The sequence below is a fragment of the Amblyomma mixtum genome, chromosome 8, assembly GCF_055824585.1.
Source record: "Amblyomma mixtum isolate Tamu chromosome 8, ASM5582458v1, whole genome shotgun sequence".
Lineage (NCBI taxonomy): Eukaryota > Metazoa > Arthropoda > Arachnida > Ixodida > Ixodidae > Amblyomma > Amblyomma mixtum.
Window position 1 is genome coordinate 117,056,593 of NC_143019.1, and position 24,527 is coordinate 117,081,119.

Here is a 24,527-nt window from a genome sequence, read left to right on the forward strand (position 1 = left end):
ACCAGGTTTTAACCTGTTCTATACCTTCAAGTAAGTTACAACCTACTATCAAGGTAGCCGTCGCCTTTACCCCCGCCCATGAAAAGGCCTCAAGAAGGCGGATGAGCGGCTCCTTCTCCGCCTTGTCACCAATACTTTGCTGTGCCCGGCAGCGCTAAAACATTTTGAACCCTCCTTTAGCGGCAGCTGCCCGCACTGTAGTGCTGTGTCTTCTGATACCTATCACATGGTGTGGGCCTGCCCCTCCAACCCGGTTATTCTCCCCATCCCCAACCCAACCCGGGAGGACCGGGAGGCGACCCTGTTCGGCTGCCACGACTTACCGGCTCAACAATCCTTAGTCGAGCGTGCCCAGGCGGCGACCACCGCCACTGGGGTCCCAGACTAGGGATCTCCACCTGGTGCTTGTAAGAATCGGTCCCTTACAGGCTGATACAAACATACCTCCTGTCCCTTCCTGATGATAGTTTTCATCACCACCACCGCCACGTAGCTTACAGCATGACCGAGGTATCCACTGTTCCAAAAAGGCAGTTATGCGTCTTTCCTTTTGCTTTCCAAGCTCCTGCACCCCCGAATTCGTAGCTTGATGCTAGACTAAGGTGTCCACTGTCCCATGGGGACAGTTATGTGCATTTCCCTTGCTTTCGAAGCTCAAGTTTTTTTAAGGTGAAAACTAGGCATTTGGCGATCGAAGCACGAGGTCCAGTAGTGAAGCTTTCGCTTCAAAACCTAGGCTGTTAGTGTGAAAAGTACTCGTCTACGGAATAATTTCGACCACCTGGAGATGTCAGTGCACGGTAAAGATTCCGAGGTGGTGGAAATTATTTCGGAGACCTCCACTACTGAACATCTTTTTTCTTGTCTTCTTTTACTCCCTCTTTTATCCCTCCCGTTACTGCGTGGTTCGGATGGCGGCCGAGGTATGTGAGACAGTTTTTGCGCTATTTCTTTTTCTGGAAGCGAATTTTCATTTCATTTTTCTCACTTGCTGCGGCAAAAAGGAAAGAGCAGGCTTGCGAGGGCAGATGACAGCCCATATAGTTAAATTCGCTTGTGTTGCTTCGGTGGATAGTAAAGCCCAATTTTCTTGAACATGGAAAGCAAACACTAAAGGAACCGCAAGTTTCGCTGCATTGCGATTGTCGCTTACTTCGTCGGCAGTGAACTACCGCATCTGCCTATGCTTTGCTTTCTCTTCTGGTGATATGGACGCGAGTGATTCAAACCAGGATAATTAAAACTCTGTAAGCCGCGTTTTCATGAATTCCGACACTGCGCATCATATTTCCTTGCGTACCGCGGAGCCAACACGCCGCTATGCACCACATCAAGTCTAACGGGACGATGACCCCTCGCCCGGTGCACGAGAGGGAGGGTTTAGCCGCCCCCGTCTTGAGTGCAGACGGCTTTGTACAGCCATCAAAGGGAGGAGAGGCGCCTCCAAACCTATTTGCTTTGATCGCCAAAGTCAAGTTGCCTTTCGCTGTCTGCCCCTGCCTTGTGCTGCCCAACGCTCCAGGAGGGATGATGACGCCATTAGCGGGCCGCGTTTCTCCAAAACGCTTTTGCAACGGCTTTCTGGGCACGGCGGGGTTTTCGCAAAACGAGCCAAGTAGTGTTGTCGTATTAACAGCGAAATGTGCACTTGCAATATGCACACCCAGAATGCCCAGCAGTTGAGCACACTGGCATGGTCAGACCGCGCGCATTATTTAGAAACGTGAAGGTAACGACATGCTTTCGTAGAAAGGAAAAAAAAGCTTTTCTTGGGCTCCGGGCGCGAAACCAGCACGCGCCGACGCAGAGCCTACGCTTGCCTGGTGCCTTAGTGCATTAGGCCTTCACCGCGATGGTGGGGAAGGTGCGCCTGACCGTTGTTATAATATACAGGTTGTTTCTCCTGATATCGTACAGAAGTTTTAAAGATACGCTTTCTGAGTTCGAAGAGGGCTTTTTTCGGCATAGCATTGTCAATTGTTAAGTGCATCCGAATGCAGCTACGGCGTGCTAACTAGTTAACTTTAGTTAACTGACTAAATAGTTAGATAAATAGGCCGCCGCGGTGGCTCAGCGGTTATGGTGCTCGGCTGCTGACCCGAAAGACGCGGGTTCGATCCCGGCCGCGGCGGCTGGAATTTCTTTGGAGGAGAAATTCTAGAGGCCCGTGTACTGTGCGATGTCAGTGCACGTTAAAGAACCCCAGGTGGTCGAAATTTCCGGAGCCCTTCACTACGGCGTCTCTCATAGCCTTAGTCGCTTTGGGACGTTAAACCCCATAAACCAAACCAGTTAGATAAATAGTTAAATAAGTCAGTTAAATCGTTAACTTTCTAACAATTGCTGTTGGGCTCCTTAATTATTGAGAGACGTCTAGCCCACCGTAAGTAATAACCATATCAGTTTTAGAATTTCTATAACGAGGTTATTGCCATCGCTGTGACCCAACAAATTCCGCCTATATCGCTTTAAAATGCATGCGCTTTAGAGAAGCTTGCAGGCAAAGTAACCTCTCCAGTGCACGTAACTCGACGAAACAGCCAAAATATTTTTGTGCCACAGCGCCGAAGGTAATCACGTTTTCGAAGTTTTAAACGCTTATGAGGATATTACTTACTGCGTGCTACACACCTGTAAATATGTGAACCCAAGAGTAATAGTTAAAAAGTTTACTGTTCAATATTAGTTAACCATCCTGGTACTTAGCAAATCTTACCTGCATTCTTAGGTAGTTTACCAGTGACAATACAATGCTGAAAAAATTGCTTCTATCACTCAAAAACTCCATTTTTAAAAATTGTGTGAAGTCTTAGGTGAAACACCCTGTACGTGAACAGCCGGCATATGCCTGATAGCAGTAGTGCTGCGAACGGCAATTGAAGTTCAATAGTTAAAAGCAAGACAGCCTCTAAACAGTCTGTACTGCGATCCTAGTTTGCCGTAGGAACAGAGAAAAGCCAACCTTCTCGCTAACAGAAGAGTTACGACACAGGACCTTATCGCGAGAAGAGAGACGTATGCGTCTCTTTGACTAAAGAAAAAAGCAAGTGAGTAGCACACTAAACATGGGGCCAGGACTGGTTTAAAGAGTGCGCCTGGCAGCTTCAATAACACTTCTGAAACATGTGTTGAAATCCAACGAAAGACCGTGTTTTGAGTGGTTTTCCTGCAGATCTCCCTGTGCACTATCCTACAGATCGTGTTCATGAATGCAATTTTAGTTGCACTGTGGCTGCTTCAACGTGGCGTCTGTGCATTAATGGACTGGCTTCAATACCCTCCCAATATGCACCGGATGAATATGCCACCCGCACAGTCAATCGGGATTCTACTAAGAACTGCAGTCGATATTCGTGTAGAATTGCGATCCTATATTTATCAGAAATAACAAATGCTATTTTCTTTGTCGCATATTTTTTCAGAGAACAGCCCCAAAGGAAGAGAGGCGAAATGCGTTGAAACATTACAAAAGGACAAGGATAAGCACACTTGAGCGAAAATTTACCGGAGTAAGTGCAGCGCACTCGGTATTTCTGCCTTCTTTAGCACTTCACTGTTAAAGAAAGTGGCGTGGATAGAAGGAAGCTAGCTAAGTTGGGAGTACGCTTGTACGCAGGCGCTTTTACTTTGCTATGTGGGAGCGTCGCAGTGAAAATAAAAGGTAATTAATGAATGTGGCATCCACGGACTTTTTTTTTACACTGGGGTAAGCTGGAATGCACTCAATTCATTACCACATTTTGTAAAAACTCAGGGTCTGCTGGTTCATGTGTTTGTTCCGTCTTATTATGTGTATAGGTGTGGCTTGCGTGTGTAGCCAAGCCTTCCATTGATTTGTTTTATTGAGATGTCACTTGCATGGGTTACGTCCACTGAGAAACCCAGTTCCGTGTTGCGCCATTGCCTGTGAAAGCGATTGTGAGCTTTGTCTATGCTTCAACAAGCTTTCACTTGTGAGTCAGAGCACACGTGGCCCTCTGTTTTGTGTTAGCTGACCATGTCTTTTGTCACTGTAACCTTGAAGCCTCCTCAATCTGCCCCATCCCTCCTACGCGAATAGTTTCCCCTTTACGCCTCTCATTTGGTATTGCACCTGTAAGGACCCGTAATCGTTACCGCGTTTAAATGGGCCGCTGGGTATCGGCTCCCTAAAATCGTGATTGCTGGCCGATAGAAACACGCCGACATTAAAAAGAGTGACGCCTCTGATGGAGCGTCACGCGAAAATGTAAAGACGGTAGGAAACTATATATTTCCTAAACTGTATATTTCGCAACGAAGAAATCAAGCACATGTAATCATTACCTGGACAGCATATGCAGGCTGTCAAGCCTCGCAGTAAGTACGGGGGTATTCACGGTAGCCAATGTAATATTTTTTTCTTTGCTTGACATATCATTCACGCCTATACTTTCCTTCATCTCTGCGCAGCTTCCGTTGCTGGAACTCTTGAACAAGGAATTCGAGCGAGTGAATATCACGCTAAAAATGAGCGAGCCAGTGACGATTTTCGCTGAGCCTTACTACGCTTCGACGACCAAGTTTCTGCACACCGTGAATCCGTAAGCACAATCTCCGACGGTCGAAAAAACAGCATGCTCCCTAATGTCAGAGGCTGTTTGAGAAAAGCTTATACTTGGCGTTGTAACGTTTCTGCTTAAACAAAAAAAAACAATGTACTTCGAATTCCCTATTAGAAATTAGGTTTGGACCGAAAAAGGTCACTATTTTGGTTTTCACGTCATCCCAAGCTGGCAGTTGAATGCGAATTATACGCACGTAAACTTTAAAATTAACCAAGTGGGGAAGCCAGAGGCATGATGCGACGAGGGCATTGGAGGATAAACGACAAAGCTTTAAGATTTGAGAAATTGCATCGCTAGCATACACGCTCCTGCAGAGCGGGAAGAATCATCTCCTCGTCATGTGGGCGTAGAGCATTTAGTTGATTTATTTGGTTAATCAAATTCACGTGGGACATCGGCACAAGACCTGGAATGGGCATCACGAAAAAGTATGTTTTGTCTAGGGTGGCGTTTGGGCGCCCATTCCATCGCTGTCATCAACACGCAGACTACATGCGTGATGCCCCGCCCTAGCCCTCAACGCAGCGTGGCAACCCTATATTTCTTAAAAGTAAATTTCCACTTCCGTTTTTGTCTGCCGGCTATCTCATTTCACTTCAGTTACACTTTTAAGCAGGGTAGCAATTTTTTCTTCAAGCTCAACTCAAAGTATTACCATTTGGACGATAATTACTGGCAAATAAATTGTTTTCCACGACAAAAATACTGAGGGGGACTTTAAACGACTTTTAACGATTCAGAATTGCTACATTCAGTCACCGAGCAAAGTGAGTTTTCATTCACCGAATAAACTGAAATTAGTGTCCTGAAATAAAAAACCAAAAAAGTCCGCAGAATTTAAAAAAATAAAAACCAAAAAGTCCAACCACTACTATACAGTACCCACTTTGAGAGATCTTTAGAACTGTACAGTTCGCAGGAAGGTTGTCCATATGCCAGGTGTTTGAGAGAAGTCTACGTAATTTTCAAAACAGGAGTTTTGAGGTAAAAATATGCCTTTTGCGGCATATGGTTGGCGGACATCAGAAAACCGGTAAATCATCTCAGCCAGTAAGCTGGTCAACTAATTTTTAGTAAATAACTTTTTAACTGTTACACTTAGGCGCCTGGTTGCAGTTAGAGATTAGTAGCCGGTCTTTAGTAAGAGCCACATCCATTTTGAATATATCGGAAGCACGATTACACTGGGCACTCTGGCCCAACAGATTTTGGCTACATCACCCCAAAGTACATGCGCATTCGAAGAGCTTGCAGGCAAGCAACCCCTTCTGTGCGATAGCTAGTCGAAATAGCCATATTTTGTTGAGCAACAGCAACGAGGGTAATCGCGTTTTCGAAATTCTAAAAACTGGTATGGCTATTACTAACGACCGGCTACAAGTCTCTAATTTCAACCAGGCTCCTCACTGCTGTGGTTAAAAAGTTACTTATTGAAAAATTAATTAACCGCCTTACTAGTCAAGATGATTCACTGGTGTTCTGGTGTCAGCTGGCCCTGTTAATACTATGCCGCAAAAGCCACATTTTTTGCTCAGTAAAGTTATTTTTGAAAATTAGTCTCTCCTGAAGCACCTGGTATATGAAATGGGACAAGAAGGTTTCACTAGTTTTCTATCCAGCCACAACCTCACCCTCTCTGCGTTGGGGTAGAGTGGTATGGTTTGATTAATGCCACGAAGCGACACATGGGCTTTAGGGACGCGGTAGTGAAGGGCGCCATACTGATTTAGACCACATGGAGTATTTTAACGTGTGCTGGATGCCCAAAGCTCACTGGTGTTTTTGAATTTTACCTCGATCGAAATGAAGCCGCCGCGGCCGGGCTGACTAAGGCACGACAATGGCATCAGCAACGAAGTGCAAAGATACTGATTTACCGCGGCTGGTGTTACTGCGCTAGATATGATATAAACGCGGGAAATAATTGCTTGCTCCCGTCACGTACGTGTCTCTTCGGTTATCGATTGCAGGATTCTATATTGAAACCCGTCTTGCCTCTTCTATGCAGGCGAACATTGTTCAACTTCATGGGCTGGAGTGAGTTTGTCTCTAGAGCCGGATACGCGTCGAAACTATTCCGCGCCGCGAAAGCAAACTACACCAAGGCCGTCTACGGCCTCTTGAGCGAACCTCCGCTATGGAAGAAGTGCATCAAGCTTCTCACAACTTCCATGAGGGAAGTCATCGGTCACCTCTACGTGCGAAAGAAGTTCAGCCCGCAGGCCAAACGAAACGTGAGTTTTCACTTTTCGACAACTCCACTCCTCCTCAGTCATCCGTGTCCTCACCAGCTCTGGACATTTCGTCCGTGCGACCTATTCCAGGTCCTGACATAGCTTTCCCCTTTCAGCGTACCCCACCTGTATATACGGGGTCGCAGTTTCTAACGGCTGTCCTCTATTTCTTTCTGTCCCCAACCGACTTAATTGAGAGCTTCTTCACCCTAACGTCGCTAACTTAAAACTTATAGCTTATAACTTGATGTTTATTTCTTCCGAAAAAAGGGGAAGCCAAGGCAAAAGATGGAAGGTCTGACTGGGCCTCGGCTCCGATGTACAGACAGCAGCACACACATTTTCTTCATATGCAACAGAGGGAGGCATAAATTAAAAGTATCTGATATTTATACATGCCTATACATGCCTAAAACAAGGTAGTAACACATAAAATGGTAGTACCTAAACCTATCACTCCACGTGAACCTCAGTCGCCTACGTCTCTACGTTCCGTTTTCATTATTTCGTTCTAACACTAGTTCTGTTCAATACGCCGTCATTTAATGATTCACCGCCTTAAAGCGTCTGATAAAGCCATTTTCATATGTTAAATCGCTTTAACAGACGCTTTTCGTGTTGTAATTTCGGCTACGATTTCATCGGCTGATGTTTGTCACGTTGATGCTTGTTAATTACTTCGTCTCTCTGCCGGTGTTAGTAACTATACTTTAGCGAAGGGCTAGTAGCTGGCGAGCCTACTGTTTTCCTACTCTAGTTGGACGGTTGGTGCCAACTAAATAGAAATAAAGCGCGCAAAAATTAGAAATACGTAACGCAATATCAACTTAATGCGGGCCCTGCCATGCTTTCGCGTTGTCTGTGGGCCAATCTCTCGTATTAGCTTGGTGTTGCCATATAGGGCGACCTTCATTCCGTGTTCCTTGTAATCGCTGGTCACCATTTCGTAGCACTAAGATGCTGTTTCCAGTGTCACTAAAAGTGCAATGAAGTGATGATCAGTTCATTTTATGGCCAAAGGGCTTTAAATTGCGCGCCATAGTTCATGCAGTTTTTATTCTGCACAACCTGAGCACAAACTTTCATAGCGTGAAAGAGCTCGTCCAGTGAAGAAGGTTTGCTGATGCCTTGCAGATAGGATGCGAAAACCTCAAAACGTTTTTCAGCACAAATTGCGACAAGTGTTCAAGCAGAGCGAGAAAACAACGTGCATGAAAGCTTCTCGTTGCTCTGCTGATTACAAATACTGAGTAACTTTCTTTTTTCATTTGGGGTTACTTCACGCTCTATTTATTTCCTGGCACTTTTCTCCAAAGCTGTCGGTGCACGGCACACAGCCCAATACGTGGACTGGCTTGTCGCCATTCCCACGCACGCCAGTATAATTTTCTACCTAATCTGTGCAATAAATGTCTTCTCTATCTCTTCAGGTTGAGAGAATGGCGTACAGCATGAAAAAAATGTTTAAAAAGAGATTGCACAGCATCAAGTGGATGGACAAAGCCACCAAAGAAAGAGCACAGAAGAAGGTACTACTTAATTTACCTACATTATTTACTACTCTAAGACGGTACAGCCTTTGTCAAAAATTTAGAGCCCCGGGGGTTTGGTTTTAAGCCCTGCAGTCAGACACCTGTAGCATTCGTGGAAGTCCTACCCGATGGAGGAGACAGGGCCAAAATATTCCTACCGTCAAGAGATTTGATCAGTAAGGATGCACTACAAACCGCACAATACGGCTCCCAAGCAAACCCTAACTCGAAATTTTAGACAAATGGTGCACCCACTTTCTTCATCTCTTTAGCGTTTGTAAAGGTCTGCTTTAGGAAACAACTGCGCTTCAAAGTAATCCTTCCTCCTTAGATATGAGCTGTGCACAGCACAACACAGGTTTAGTGGAAGACTGGTACTGCATGACAGATCAAAACTGATCGGCAATAATGACATAGGCACAACATATATACAAGGCGCATGCCATAACACTTGAGCCTTTGTTGTCCCTGTGTCATTCATGCTGCTAGTTTTCTTCCGGAGGGGCGATATTCTCTGGGGCATACAACATCGAGGTGATCGCCGTGATTAAAAGCACATCAGCTGCCAAGTTATTATGTTATGCAGGTGGGCCTGGGAGATATAGATCATTTTCGCCGATGAGTGGGTGCTCTTGAGAATGTACCATTCGCATTCGTTTAGATAAGGCTTCTTTAAGATTCCGCCGTGAAAAGATTGAAGCCTGCGGTGAATCAAACAACACAGCAGTGGTTGAGGCGCAGTGTGTTATAGGAAAAAATCAATAACAGTTGTTCTGCAGGATAATAAAGCAGCTTTACAAAATGTAAAATCTGGAGATATTAATATGGCGAATGGTACGGCAAAACAGCGCTGACGGACGGGAGGGAAAAAGATGAGACAAATACATGCGCTGAACTAACAACCATATGGTTTCGCAATAAACCATTTGGTTGTTAGTTCAGCGCATGTGTTTGTCTCATCTTCTTCTGTCCCGTCCGTCAGCGCTGTTTTGCCATACCATTCAACATGAACCAACCAGCCCGTCTCAGCCCTCACCTTGAACTAATATGGCACCTATGTTTGGTTATGACAAAGTGCACACCGGCGGATAAACACGTATTTTTTGCAATAAAACATGAAAATCAAGAGTTTATTTTTGATTTCCAACCAATTTACCGCTAAAATGAAACAAATATTCTATCTTGATTAATTTGTGCGAAGCTTACTGCTGTGGCATGCGTCGAACACCAATTTTCGGCACTCATGTAGAGCCGCTTGACTACTTTCCACTTTGAGAGGTGAGGGCGACAGTTGTGGATGTTGAATGCTTAGGATCTCAGGTCCTCCGTGAAACAACCTCATTGCTTCTTCCTGCTGTTGCCGCCTACTGTTGAGAATGAGAATCGCGCTTCCTCCCAGTTTTACCAGTGAAATGCAGTACTATATGCAAATATCTATATCTATAAGTACTATGTTAAAAATATTATCTGCCATAAATGACTGGCATGTGCACTACGGACACGAAACAGAACGCGATGTTATTTTCACATGGCTGCCTTGCTCCTTCATATAGCTGCGACAGATGAAGCCGAAGATCGGCTACCCGAAGTGGATGATGTACATCGACAACCTCGAATACCTCTACAGACATGTAAGCACATAAACCAGAGAGGTTAACACCAGGTGACAGCGCTCTAAGGGAATGGTTGCTTGCTTGCAGCTGGGTGAAGTAAAGCATCGAGACCCTTTTGTGAAAGTGTTAGACGACATCGCTGAGAACAACAATCGCAACAGGCTCCTGGAGCTGCGCAAGCCATTTGACAAGACCAAAAGGTGCGTACCAGATTGCTTACGAAATCTCCTCTGAACCAAACCAGAATCTTAGCCGTTGAAAAAAGGCTGTATAATGTAATAACTGCATCTCGGCCTTTGTACAAGTCTCAACGACACGTGTAATACTGCCACGTGCCTAGAACCGTGCGCCTCCGTGCCTAGTCAAAGCGACGACAAAGCGGCGTTTAGCTCGAGAAGCACTCTCGGGCTAGACCTGGCTCTGCGATTGAAAGCACTGACCTCATTCTTGGGTTCTGCCCCACGCCTTCCTGCACGGCTTTCCGTGACACTGATCTCGTTTGCAGACAGCGTGCCGATGCCGAGCTGGGGATGTTCATCGACCGTCTCGAAGGCGGGCACTCTGCAATTACTCGGTACCTAGCTGGTGGGCTATCATCGTTCTCCGGAGTGGAGTGCTTTATAAGAAGAACTGTCCTTCCAGTCGGTGAACCTACCAGCTCATAATACCATCTGATCTAAAGGAAGATCCCTCCTTGCCTGCCATGACGAACCTACCTCCGGCCACCTTGGTTTCAATGCACCCTATCTCGAGTATGGAAGAGTATTACTAGCCGCAGCTTACTTCAAGCGTCAAGCGTTACGACAGGACGTGCCGGCAATGCTAGCTCCAAAAAAAACCCGCACTAAAGCCTCCCGGCATGCTGCAGTGCATTGAGCCACCCCATATAACGTTCTATAAAGTCGGCATGGGCCTTCTGGGGTCATTTGCTCTGTGGCCGACCGGCCACAAGTGGATTGTCGTCGCTAAAGACTACTTGACCCGCTACCCTTGCACGAGACCCTTGCGCGAGGTACTGTGACGAAGTTGTTCACTTCTTTATGCATGACATTATTGTGCTTAGGCACGGCTCCACGTCGACCCTCATTACTGACCGAGGCAAGGCGTTTACAGCTCTGCTCCCGCGGGACATCTTAACTCTTAGCCATGCAAACCACCGAAAAACCACAGCGCATCATCCACAAACAAATGACCTAATGGAATGGCTCAACTGACCTTCGGCGGATATGATCTCGATGTACGTCGACGTTGAGCATAAAACGTGGGACGAGATCTAGCCGTACGTCACTTTCGCGTACAATGCCCTGACGCAAGAAGCCATCCAGTTTACCCCGTTCCGTGTCGTCTGTGGCAATGAAGTCCATATGACGTTCCACGCGATGATCCCATGCGGGAATGAAGCGGTCCCACCTCACGCAGGCTCCTTCGTGGAGCAAGCAGAGTAATCCCGTCAGCTGGCCCGCTTCCACATCAAGGACCAGCAATCTTCCCATGCCCGGCTCTATAACCTTCGGCACAGGGACGTGCACTACGAACCGGGCTACCAGGTGTGGGTGTGGACCCCGTGCGCAGCAAGGGATTGTGCGTTAATCTCCTTCATAGGTATTTCGGTCCGTACGAAGTCCTGTACCGCCTCAACAGCGTCAACTACAAAGTTGTTCCTGATGGAACTGTACCGTTGGCCCTTTCTACCACTGGCACTTTCTAAAGCGAACAGCTGCTTTAGGAAGGTCACCCACTCTGGAAGTTGAGTCCCGTCTCAGGCGCAGCTGCCCTGCCTCGAACAGCGAACTGTTAATAAGAGGGGCGGACGTCGTTTCAAGCGGCAATGGCTGTCGTCGTAAATTATAAGCAGTCATTGAAACGCAGCCGGAGCAAACACCCCGCGTAGCTCTGCGGCTGCCACTGGCTCATTTGCGGACGACTCGCCGACGCCGCTGCCTGCCGGATTCAAAGAGGGCGTTCCTAAACCATGCCACCTTGGGAGATGAGCGGGGAGATACAAGGACAGTGAGTGTGCTGCTCCTTTGACGCCCTGCCCGGGCCCCCAATGGAGCCGCCGCACGCTGAACGTATGCTAACGGGTGAACACCGTGCTAACAGAGACGAAAAGGAGCGGGAGCGTCGCCGCGGTGACAGTTTTTCGCTGAATTGTTCGTGTTCATCGGCAGCTTAGGCAATGAAATTTTTTCACTTAAAAATCAATGTTTCACGAGGTCTAACCGGCTCAATGAGTTTATCTGAAGCTTGTCCTTTACATAATGACCTGTGGGGAATAGACGTAGCTGTAGGCTGCAGTAATTACGGCTTGTGTCAAAGACATGCAAGATGTTTCGGGATTCAGCCGGGAAGTTAAGGAACGCAGCTTTCGCGCTAGAGTGAAATTGCCCCCCCCCCCCCCTCTCCGCTCTTAAAAAATATGTGGAAGGTATTCGTCACTTTCTCGAGCATCGAAGAGGCAAAGGTGCCGCTTAAATGCAAGTGTGATACCCGAAAACAAAATAGACTGCACGAGAAGTGATCTAGTATCTTCGACCTCTACATGGCGAAAACGCACGATAGCACCAGGTTTTCGAAGCTACCAGGGCACGTCACGCAAGACGCACTGGAGTCTTTTATGCTCCACTATCCATGCTATAGCGCATGAGCCGTCCTGTATTTTGTATTTAGGTGATACGTCCGTGAAACTAATTTTCCTTTGGTGGTGTAAAGAACGCGGAAAGAACACTACAACACTCATGCGCGCCAGGCTGCTACTTCCGATATTCGGACGGGTTGAATCGTGTCACGGCTGCCAATTTTCCATGTGCCCCTGATATGAAAATGGTGATCCGGACACGCTGTCCACGCTGGCTGCATTTTCAGGCCATCGCAATACAGCTAAAGGGCCGGACAACAAGGAGGAGTGGGGAGTGGGTTAAAGGACAGGGATCAGTGTTCCGAATCAGAATTTCAAATATTAATCGACCTTTCGGAACCGGTTGGGTTTATTCTTCAACGATGACAGCCGACAGTCCAATTTGCTACAACGAAGCGCCCTTTCCTTCCTGAAACATTCATAGAACGCACCGGACTGTACGCTGCCATCGTTGTCTCTCAAAAGTTCGCTAAAGATGATGCGCCTTTTTGCCTGCAAGCTGAATTCCGACCAGACAGGCAGTTCTGTCTAAATGAAGTGTTTATTTGTCAGGCTAGAGTTCCAGTAAGATCTACTAGTGCTCGAGATTCCTTTGGCCGCTTTTGTTTACACAGACTGACAGTGTGTGTATACACCTTCAGGATGTTCATAACACGTTAGACCCCTGCAGGCTTTCTGTGGGGCTGAAGCTCCAGCGCAAGTTTCGGTTTCCCGAATATTTCTGGTTACCTTGGAACACAAGAAACCAGCACCGTTTTGTTCAGGAGGTGCGAGACACCAAAAATATGATTGCTCAAGAATTCTAGCTGCATCTCGTAGAAGAATACAAAAAAGGGCCAGGACTGTGGTTCCATAAAAGGCTTTAAAGCTACGCGCAAGTGGACGCTTTAAAACAGGCTGATTAGTTCCCGGATGCTCTAAGCGGGATGGTTCACTGTTAAAGCTTGTCTAAAGCCTAAAGCTTATTCTTTCCTCGGCACCCCGAGTTACTAGCTTGTCTGGAGATAATAACACAGACGATAGCAGACGAAGTTTCAAAAAGGCGCCTAACAAAGAATTTCAATACTAAAATTTATGGCACATAAAAAATGACTAACAAGGTCAATTTTTGTGATCAAATTTATGGCACATCAATTTCTCAGGCAGCAGCTGGAGAATCAAGGACGCACTTTAATTTTTTTAATATAATAAAAAAAAATCTGTGCTTGCTGAACACGCCCCACACAAAGGATCTTTTAGGTTCTTGCTTTTTGCCTATTGAGGGATTCTGTGGTCAGGAGAGGGGAGTACAATCACCCCAAATCTCCCATGCCGCCCTCTCACACCGTACATCTTCCGACGCGCAAAAGTGCAGTGGCATCGATTGCAGCTGTTATACCTGTTCTATATTTTTTCGCTTGCCTCTTGCTCAATTACCTGTCTGCTCCCATGGTTTGTTTCCTCCTCTCTAACGCAGGTGGGGCCTTGGACCTGCAGTCGTTAACGCTTTTTATGGCCCCGACATCAACGAAATGAGTAAGCGAACGCATCTTTAGTGGCGCTTTGAAAGGCAGCTGATAATTCCCATTATGCATATAAAACATTCATTATTCAGCTATATATGACAAGGAGCACTGTACCGCCTCTTTCATGGCAATTTCATCTTTTTTTACAGCCAACCTCAACGTTCTTTCTTGTTTCAAAGCCCAGTTGTCCTTATAGTTAGGTATGTCGTTTCTTGGCCCTAATGATTGCTTAAAAGCACATCTTGGGTGCGCATTTCTACTTTTGTGCCAAAACTTTTTGTTTACTTTCTTGCTGCCATATTGCATCCGATTACGTGGGTAAATTTCATTCATCTTTTTTTCTTTATCACTTTAAGTGTGACTTTTTCAGACCTTCTCAAAATGGTTATTGGAAAATATGTACACATTTCCTCGACACTAGGAGCATACATTTGAACATTCTCGTCTCAGTACCTGCAAACTGATACGACTTACTTCTTCCATGAGAATGGTTTGGTCTTCATGTTTATTTCATAGCCCGACCTGTGCGCCACAAAAACTGTGACAAAGCCTTCGGCTCCTTTCGTCTTCAAAGATTCTTCTGGTCACTTTGCTTCCTAAAAGAAACTTTTTCCCCCTACATTGGACCAAGGTCGGTCTGATATGTCTTGACTGTTGTAACTTTTTAGATCAAGCCCCTTTCATCGGTATTATAGACAATGCGTCCTGTATTGACTTCGCTGACCTCTTTGAGAAATGGCGCTAAAACGAACTTCACTTCTTATTGACCTTTGATCCTGGCCGTGGTGTCTGCCTATCTGAAACACGCACAAACAAAGAAGACATACCTGGACGTCTGGCGACTCTGCCGAACCAAGCCAGGCGTAGCCTGAAATGACACTGAGGCGTGTGACACTAGAAGGTCGCTGAGTGACACACTGTCATTTTTCTTTACTCATTGCGCTCAGCTTAGATATTCTTCTTTCTGTAAATATTTTTACTCCGTAACGGTTTCCTTGCATCGTTGATAATTTAAGATAAGGTAAGAAGAAGTTTATTTAGACAGGTACAAATGTCTGGGAGAATGGCGAAAAGGCAGAGAGATGCCTGACAAAGCGCCATTCCCCCCTTCCCCCCAGCTCCCAGAAGTTGACACTTGTTAAGACAATGCAGTACGAGCACCGGCACAGCACACAGAGAAAGCTTCGAAGACAACTTTAACATCTTACTTAAAAAAGCACATTATTCAAGTAAAAAGACATTCTGGAAAAGGCAAACTTCTTTAACATGTTTCTTAAAACGGCATAAAGCGCAAGTCTAAGAAATTAAAAGACAAGCAAATATGCACAACAGAATTTAAATCATTCAAAAAAACGCTAGCAGTCTAAGTTTGCAATGACAGTAAATAATCAAGGAGAGTGTTCTTAAAAGCAATGGCTGCAGTATTCTCTTCTAGTATTTGTTTGATGAAAGAATGTTTGTTTAAGAACTCTGGGATACGATAAGATAGTATTTGGGTACCGTAATTTGTTCGCAGCTTTGTTTTTCTGCATGTATTATTTCGTAAGTTGTGAGAGTGATTTTTCTCCAGGTATTGCTTTGAGAATGCGGCATCATAGTGTTTGCTTCTTGTTTTAAAAATCCCCATAGCGTCATTTTTCTCTTCTACGTTTGGCTTCGTGTATCGGCGCGAAGTGACACTGTGTTGTTACGAATGATGTCACCACCCATATCGAGCGCACGCTAAATGCAAAGAGCTTTGCGAGAAGCGGCTTACATGTCGTAATTCTTTTCGAACCTCTGCACCTTTTCGCCCTTAATCAGTTCCTTCTCGGAACAGTTCAGGTGTCGTTCCACTTAAAACTACTACCATTCATTTGCGTATAACTGATCAAAGTCCTACGAAGGCGTTCACTCTGTTTGTATACGGTTAAGCAAGGACGTTCGATGCTCGAGCTAATAAAATAACCAAGTGTTAACTGTCACCAGCGCATACAGCCGCTGCTGCCATCTCTTAGTCGCCGGCATTAATCCGTAGTAGCTAAATGTGGTCTCTGTACCCGAAATGGGATGCGACATTTCCAGATGATTTCGCGCAGGGTATTTGAGTGCTGGGCGACCTACGCGTGCTCCCTATGCTATGCCCAGAGCATGTTCGCGGGCTATCGCCTCCCGTCAACTTGCAGCGTCAAAAAAATAGATTCAAAGCTTTTGGAGCCGTCGTTTGGCGCTTCCAATCTGATGACGACAAAGATTGCATGAAGCGGGATGCTGCGAGTGCTTGCTAGAGGTGGACACGTGATCATAGGCAAGAAAGTGCCTTGGCATGAATATGAAGAAAATAGCGTTAGACTAAACGCGCCACTCTCGCCTACGTTCAACACCCAATTCGAGGCGGTCAGGCCCTCTAGTTTGATAACGAGCCTAGCATTAGCTGCCTCAATTTGAAGGCTTTACATCCTGCCTCTTCCATCCTGCAGACATTGGGTGGTCAGTATTGCCTCATCCTTTTCCCCGTTTAAAACCCGGTCTCGAAAAGCTTTCATCGGTTAGGCACGACGGCCCATGCAGGCACGCTGCGTCACTGCAGTAAGAGTGTCTGCACATAACTCGTCACGACCAAGCAAGTAGAGGTACTAGTAGAGTAGGTACCGGGACACTCTGGTAGCGAAGGCAACCAGGCTGCCCACGCATGTGCAAGCGAGCAGGAAGACACCCACTCCAGCCCGGAGGTCTCAGTACCTTTGCCGTTATTAGATCCCAACCCATCGATCAGAAGGCTGCAGCCCGCCAAGCGTACCACCGCCGACTTAGCAAATGTACCCCAGTCAACCCAGCACCCCTACCAGCGGGGTTCCTCGAGGGGCGCGCAAGTCCTCATCCACAGGGCGCGTGCCGGAGCGTCCTACACTGCAGATATTCTTGCCGAGTGGAGAAACCACACTTACAAGAACGGACGACTGCCTGATGCGCATCATGAAGCCTCGCATTTACCGCAAGTGTCCTGTTCCACATGCGAGACTGCCGCGAGCCAGAACATCTGTCGCCTTTTGTGGGAGTGTGTCAGACTGCAGCGAATCCGCGCCCAGAACAATACCTAGGATTGGATTATGTCTATATACTCTGCTGACGCCAAGAACACGCTCCTCTTCTTGTAGGCCTTAGTTCGCGCTACCGGCTTCAAGCGCTGCTTGTGACCTCCCTCCCAAGTTCCATTCCTAATAACTAGGCCACTGAGCCATCCTACTAAAATAGTTTCAATCAGTAGAGCAAAGCACCTGCAGGGGTTGGGCACGTGATTGGGGAACGGAGTTAAGCATCGTCAGCGGGATTACGCATTCAAGCCTGCAGAAGGTATTCTTTAAAGTTCTCTCGGTATAAGATGTACAAACTTTGCTGCCAGGTATTTCTCATGGAATTACTGAAGCAAATGCACGGTCAGTAGAATAGTCCCTAGGGCCCTTTGATGCATACCATCAGTCTTTAAATTTTACTTTTGATCGTCTTCCGAGTGTCTTGGGGGAGCGCAATGCCTTTTTGTAAATACTCACAGCGTCTAGTCTAAAGTACATATTTGTACCCTGCCCTATTAAGGCGTATATCCCTGCTTTTGAAAGATGAAAGAGTGGTGCTCATGTTTGGTAAATCCCCCTTAAAACGTCGTACTTAGAACCTTAGCGGCAGCTGCGAACATTCAACATAGTTGTCTTTCACATTCCTTGGTAGTGCGAAACGTATTTCCTCTGCAGCGTTATTGGTTAAGGCGGTCGCTTGTCCTCTCGGAATTCGGTGAACACGACAGCGGATTTTTTTCAAGGGTTCTGTTAATTTATTCGTGATATAAATACCGTAACTTGCACTTAAAGTAAAAACCTGAGTTTCAGTTCTCATCGTATTTTTCACATTATTAAACAAGAAAATTTATTCCGCACATCATGTGCGTGGTTCTTCTGTACATTCTGTACATGCTACAGTACTTAGTATTTTTATGCGCATACTTGAGCAATAATGCGCTCCATTCGTTAATTTTTGATCTGTCGTTTCCTACATTTTGCTCCACAGTTATCTCACAAGATATGTAACATAATATTATCTCTAGGGAGTCTCTTTCCGGCTTGCACTGAGGTTCCATCATGTCTAGGACCCTTGGTGCTGTAAGGTGCAAAGCTAGGTCAATCGAATCGTATTCTTTGTGAAGGTAGCGTGAAAGTTCTCGCTACCGTCACTATGAAATCTTACTGCATCTCACTCTCATAGCTGTTTGTAAACATTGTAAAGTGTCTGTAAATTTCAGAAGCCGTTGAGTTGTACCCAAACTAGGCAGACGCTTCTCTAGGCATTCTAGTTATTAGTCCTCAAAGGTGGCTTGCAGGACATTACATGAGGGATGGGCGTAGCACGGCAAAGATACATTACATAAAATGGAGAACAGTGGCTGGATCGTTCAATGAAATTCCTTGATGGCGGACTTGAATAGCTGATGGCGCCCACTTGAGTCGCGAGGTCATTCCAGTTGCGGGCAGTTTTTAGGAAAAACGATTGCTGGAATGTTGTGGTATGAGCACGTTCAGGGTATATAGCGTTCGGGTTGTTATTGCGGGCGATGCTATGCGAGTGTGGGATGATTTGATTGGCTGCTGGAATATTGTGAAATAATTTAGTTGGTTTGCTTATGGGGGTTTTACGTCCCAAAGCGAGTCAGGCTATGAGGTACACCGCAGTGAAGGGCTCCGGAAATTTTGGCCACCTGGGGTTCTTTGTGAAATAAACACAGCTGCGCTGCGTTACGATGCATCACTAGTGTAAGCAACTGTAAATGTATTTTTAGTCCTCAGAGGCTCGTAGTAGTAATCAAATGACAAACCTAGCGGCACGATTCTAGACTGACGGGCTGATATTAATTAGATGAGTTTTGTGGGGATCCCCAACATATTCGAGGTCAGTATGATGCATGTCTTGTGAGTGATTTTACGAGGAGTGGGTGCTAATGCAAGTTTGCGCCGAAGGTACCCAAGGACGCTCTTTGCAGAGTTGACCTAGCTCCACAAGGAACGTTCCGCGAAGTACTTACTGCACGGTCCGTGTAGAGGGTCGTGCACTTCTAGCACGGACACACGTGCTCTGGGCATTGTATACTTCCGAACTCTCGAGCTGGCGCTGGCAGCCGAGGAACGGCAACTGGTATGTGGCTTCTTGCGCGCGCGCAATAATTTGGGCAGTACTATTGTGTCAGTCTGTGAGATAGGTGAAATAATCACTCGTTACTGCATTCAACTTAAGAAAGGAAGATCCTGCCCATTCATATCTAGAGGCGTCTGCGAAAGTTACCTTGATGGGATTCGCGTGCAGGTTTTCCTTTTGCGCTTCAACAGGCTTTAGGCGTGGAACATACGGGACGACCAGCTATTCTGCACGTCAGACAGCACGAAAGACAACTTGATGGTGGGCCGAGCTCGCACCTATTTGGCTAAGTATTAGGTCGTAAACCCCCACTCTTGTCCCGTGAAACGCTTAAGATCAGACGGCCCGTGAGATAATTGGGGCATAAGAAATAAGAAGTTCAATACGTGATATTTTTGCCCGGCTGGTCCGACAAGTTGGAGAAGACAAGGAAATGCGCCTTGAAACAGGGATGGGGGCAGTGTAGAGGACGGTACAAGCGGAAACTAGCGGCTGAGGTTTATTTGAATAGAACTTGGCGCAGCAGAATTGTGGGCTATTGCATAGCGCACCGTTTATAGACACGGCAAATTGATCGCACCTGCTAAAATGCAAATGAAGTGAATGTTAGAAGTAACAAAGATAAAAAGAAAGTTCGAAACGCCATCGATTCACCGTGTTTTTTTTTTCTAATAAATATAAGTTGCAAACCAGCTGCCGTTTACACTCATCAGCCCTAAGTCCTCTTTCATGTAACAGTAACTTTTAATCCCCAAGGAAATACGAACGTTTGCGGATAAGGTTGCAAACACGCCGCCGTTGACGTCGCTGGGCAATGTGAGTTTTCATATCTTAGGAAAAGTGTATTGCGTGTTTGTCTGTATTTCTGTTCGCCTGGTGGTTTAGCTGGTGCTTATCTTTCGGCGTCCTTTTTTTTTGCTCTATGGTTTAGTGTGCGCAAGGACCGTCATTGCCAAAAGTACGCCTGCTGCATGGTTTGCTTCCCCCTTGCAAATGAAGCTCTTACGAGGTCCGTAAACATCAAAAGCTCATGGAAGGTTAGAACAAGGGCTCTACTTACCGCATAGAGAATTAGAGCTTCAGGGGTGGCATACGCGCTGCACTATGTGACTGACATGAGTGCAAGGAAGCTGAGTTGGACCCATTCAAAGAACGCGAGCAACGCTGTATATGAGTCGTCCTGGTGCATGTTACGCTGGCCCTGTAACTGCAGCGATTTTTGGCGTCAGAGGTAGAAGTCGTCCGCTGACGGAAGCGTGACAAAGCGAACCACTGTTTGCGGGTCCGGCAATAAAGGAAAAGGAAGCTCGAAATCGACTCTCGCCGCAGCTTGACGAACTAAGGTCGGCAGGTGTGAGAGGATCAGATTGAGACGCGCCAATTTCATGCAGAGAGGTAAGCACAGTGCTATGGAACGGTAACACTAAAACTATTGGGACGGCACACCTAAAACGTACAGTCGTCCATACGCCTGTCTAGAGCGCGAGAGCGGCACGGTCTATTCTGCATTCAGGAGAATAACCGCTGCCTGTGAGGTCAAATATAGAATATAAAGATATGGGGAACTAGACACGATTAATGTGAATGCGCATACAAAATAAGGTCTTGTTTGGAGCCGGAGGCCACTCGTAAATAATACGTGTACTCTCCGCCGCGTGTCTTGACTGCTCTAGACAGATGTGCGGACGAGTGTACGTTGTCGCGTCCCAATATACTTTTCATGTTACCCTAACGCAGCGTTGTGCTTGCCGCTGTGCTTTCCGCTGAGCTCATCAGCCAACTCTGTGTGTTCTGCCGAAATAGATTTGGAAGCGTTCTTGAGAACTAGGAATAGATTCCTAGTGGCGAGAACTGAAGCCCTTCTCTAGAGTAGTGAGGTGACCGCAGCATCAACTCGCCATTTCATGTTGTCTGTGTCCTGCTTACAACTCTTGTAGACAGCGGAACATACTGCATTTTTTTTCATTCTTGCTGCCTTAGAATCGTTCTAACGTAGTCTTTGTCTTTCTGCACTGCGGGTTATGAAACATGCTCGGCAGGTAGACCACATGAGTTTAAAATTAAGAGCCGAGTAAAAATTCTTACATGCCGCTTACCAGTCACAATGCAGCTCGAGTGACTTGCCCGGTTTCGCCCGCCACCAAACTAATTGGGTATTCTTGCAGTCCATTGTTCCTTTTCTTGCGCCACCTATGTCATGTGAGATGCAGTCATATCAAAGCTACGACATGATGCTGCCGCCTCTCTCCCTCCTGTCCCTGCGGCAAAGATTCATATATAGTCGACGGTACGCTTCCATGGTAGGCTAGGTGCTACTGTCAGGTGCGCGACAGAAGATTGAGAGGTGCGAGAACAGAGGATTTGCTTGGCTCTAGAAGATATATTGCATCTTTAATCTCTTTGCTTTGGGCACGTGAAGAAAGGGATTGCGGACAACATGCCTTTAAGGCGGTCAACGCTTCAGAGGCTTCCTTATTGCAGGATATGAGTGCTTATGTGTAGATGTTTAAGGTGCTTTTCTTCAGTGTGCAATACATATGACTTGCTCGCTTGAACCTGCTCTTTTGAACATACCCAAGACCGAAGCTTTACTAGAAGGAATGGGTGACCAAACAAGGTCAGAAACAGCTGAATGCTTTCATCATTCATCGTTCCAGTCGACGTCTCTTGCTCAAGCGGCACTTAATCAGGGCCTAGTCCGGTATATGGTTGACAAAAGTGCCTGGAGTATCAGAAAGATCGCGTCAGAACTCTGGGCCGCATCCGACGGCGTCGTCCATGGCAATCCGGCTCACATTGCCTCCAAGTGACACAGAGGACAGAAAAGCCGATTCTGTGGCTTTCTGCGCATGTTTCTGTTTCCCAGCGCGTTCGGAATTTATTGCCATGAAAGCTGCACAAAAAGGAAAACACAGTACCTGCTTAGTAGAATTCACTGTATGTTTCCCTCGTTGTTGCAGTTTTTACTGTGAGCCATTTGAGCTGCCGTTCATTCAAAGCTTCCTTGTGTGTTTGCGTTTATAAATTCTAAGCTGGAAGTGTATGATAGGCGTCGCTGCTCCGCTGGCCCAATGTGAAGCTAACTGAAGCATTTTGCCGCTCATTAATGAGCCAGAGAGGTACGTGTGTAGCAAGCATTACGTGCCTTCTGAGAAGATAGCACAACAGCCAGCCTGCAGATATTCATAATTTTTAGTGTTTGTACAAATTCCTATGATTACTAAAATGCAGGACATCGGTGAGACCTCCCGTTAGCCTCAAGAAGACCCGAAATTTAAGGGCCACTCGGCTTGCTACGACTGGAATTTGTAAACTTTGTGAAATTATGCAACATGCATAAAGATGGAGTTACATTGATGAACAAAATTATTGCCAAAAGTTTGTCATTCGCGATGGCTTTATTGAAGAATAGAACCGCTGCGAGGACTGCAGCTTCATGCATTACGTGAAGAGAAAAAAAATGCTCGCGATGACTGAATTGGTAACGTGCTCTTCAGATGCCCACAAGATTCGCTATTCTATTTCGAATGCCTAACGTAATTTTATTTCCTCTCGTTTTAATTTTTATTTACAAAATATCCCACTTATTTTATACCTCTAAACATCTTTCCACCTCTCATTTTTTTCTCCAACCAATCAGGGCAGCCCAGTATTACAGGGTCATTGTAATGACAGGTCCAGCATGTCTCATGGAGACAACCTATACAAGAAATCGGTTACACAACCATGTATTATTCTCATATGATAATTTTCAGTAGGGCTGTCTCTGAACTTTTTTTAGTTTTTTCAGAAAGCCCCTTCTTGTGGATTTCCAGCTCGAGTCACATGCGAGTGCAATGTCAATATGCAGATTTCACCTTGCGCCGCAAGCCAACTATAGCTGAGGCCGACTTCCAGGCTCTTTTTCTATAAAAAAGACGTTCTTTCTTTCTACGAACGCAGTTCTCCGCATCTATTAGCCAGTGATTGTGATACTACACGTCTAAACATTTTTGTCGTCTGCTGAGGTGAAGGTATTCTTTGCTGGGTTCTTAACTAGCATTGCGTTAGTTCATTTCCAAAATCTTCCCTTGTAGTCTTCCGCTGTCTAATTATCATCGCTTATTCTTTTTTTTTTACAATTTACAGCCCACATGGGATTCAAACCTCCCTTCGTGTGGCCACACAAATTAAGGATGTTACATGAGAGTTCCGCAATACACTACACTTTATCCTTCGCTATTTTGGGCTTTTTTCTGTGTAGAGAAAGCTAGCCACCAAGCATCGAGAATGTTACCAAGCACTGTACTGAATTAATGCGACCGCACCTCTAGAAACGGTGGAAGGCAAGCCCATTGCACAGCGTTTCAATTAGGTCTTCTACTATCGTTTTCAAACGCTCATTTTCTTTTTAATTTCCCGAATGAACACTGCGGCGTCATGTACTTCCCACCGAGCCCTACTTATGTACCTCGTACCACTCCACCGAATTTTTTCTTTCAATATATTAAAGTTTTATCGCCTCTGGGAATGTTCCGTGAAACTGTATTTATTAGTGGTCCTCGTTCGCTAGTGAACCAAATGTGGGAACGATTGCGCGACGTCATGCGTTATCAAAAGGAGCCAATCGGCGACCCTGGAGGACAACAAGGCAAATTGAGTCGGCTAAAGTTTCGTAGTTAGACGAATAAGCCCTGCGCCAGATCATCAGCTATATATTCTAATAATTTCAGCTTCGTAGCCGTATAAAATATACATCTTGGCCGCATAGGACGAAAAATGTCAGAAATTCAATTTTGAAGGCCGGGAAAACTACTTTAAGCAAATAAAGCCTCTAAATCTAACAAATACAATCACCTAATTTATGGAAGAAATACAGAGAGCGGGCAAAGATCACCAATTTGCCAGAACTCAGTGAACGAAAACAGATCCGGAAGTAGCCTGCTTTCTTCCCATCAGTTGATATACTCGTTCGTATACCATCGTTAAAGACATATCAGTAGAATGTGCATTGATTTTGGCGCCATGAGCAAGAAATGGTGATGCTGTGACGATAATTTATTGCATGATTAACCATCTAAAGTTGGTGCCTCCCCTGCTAAGATTTCAATTCCCTGGTCTCTAGTTGATGACAGTAAAAAAAGAGAGGGAAATGCTTCATTCCTCTTCTGCCTTAGTCTTTCACAAATACTTGGCTCATCGACATAGTGTCCTCTGTCTTTAATTACGTTGCCTTAATTCGCAATGTTAAAGCATGCTTCAAGCAGCCGCTATTAAAAC

The 24,527-nt window shown here is 45.9% G+C and overlaps 1 protein-coding gene across 1 annotated transcript in view; it reads left to right on the forward strand.

Moving 5' to 3' along the window:
* Positions 1–24,527, forward strand: part of LOC149334065 (neprilysin-1-like) — a 68,652-nt gene that overhangs the window by 36,623 nt on the left and 7,502 nt on the right. The window contains exons 8-14 of the mRNA XM_089557852.1: positions 3,423–3,509; positions 4,432–4,562; positions 6,595–6,820; positions 8,251–8,349; positions 9,906–9,983; positions 10,053–10,165; positions 14,060–14,118. Coding sequence (XP_089413978.1) covers positions 3,423–3,509; positions 4,432–4,562; positions 6,595–6,820; positions 8,251–8,349; positions 9,906–9,983; positions 10,053–10,165; positions 14,060–14,118 — 793 coding nt within the window. The remainder of the gene's footprint in view (positions 1–3,422; positions 3,510–4,431; positions 4,563–6,594; positions 6,821–8,250; positions 8,350–9,905; positions 9,984–10,052; positions 10,166–14,059; positions 14,119–24,527) is intronic.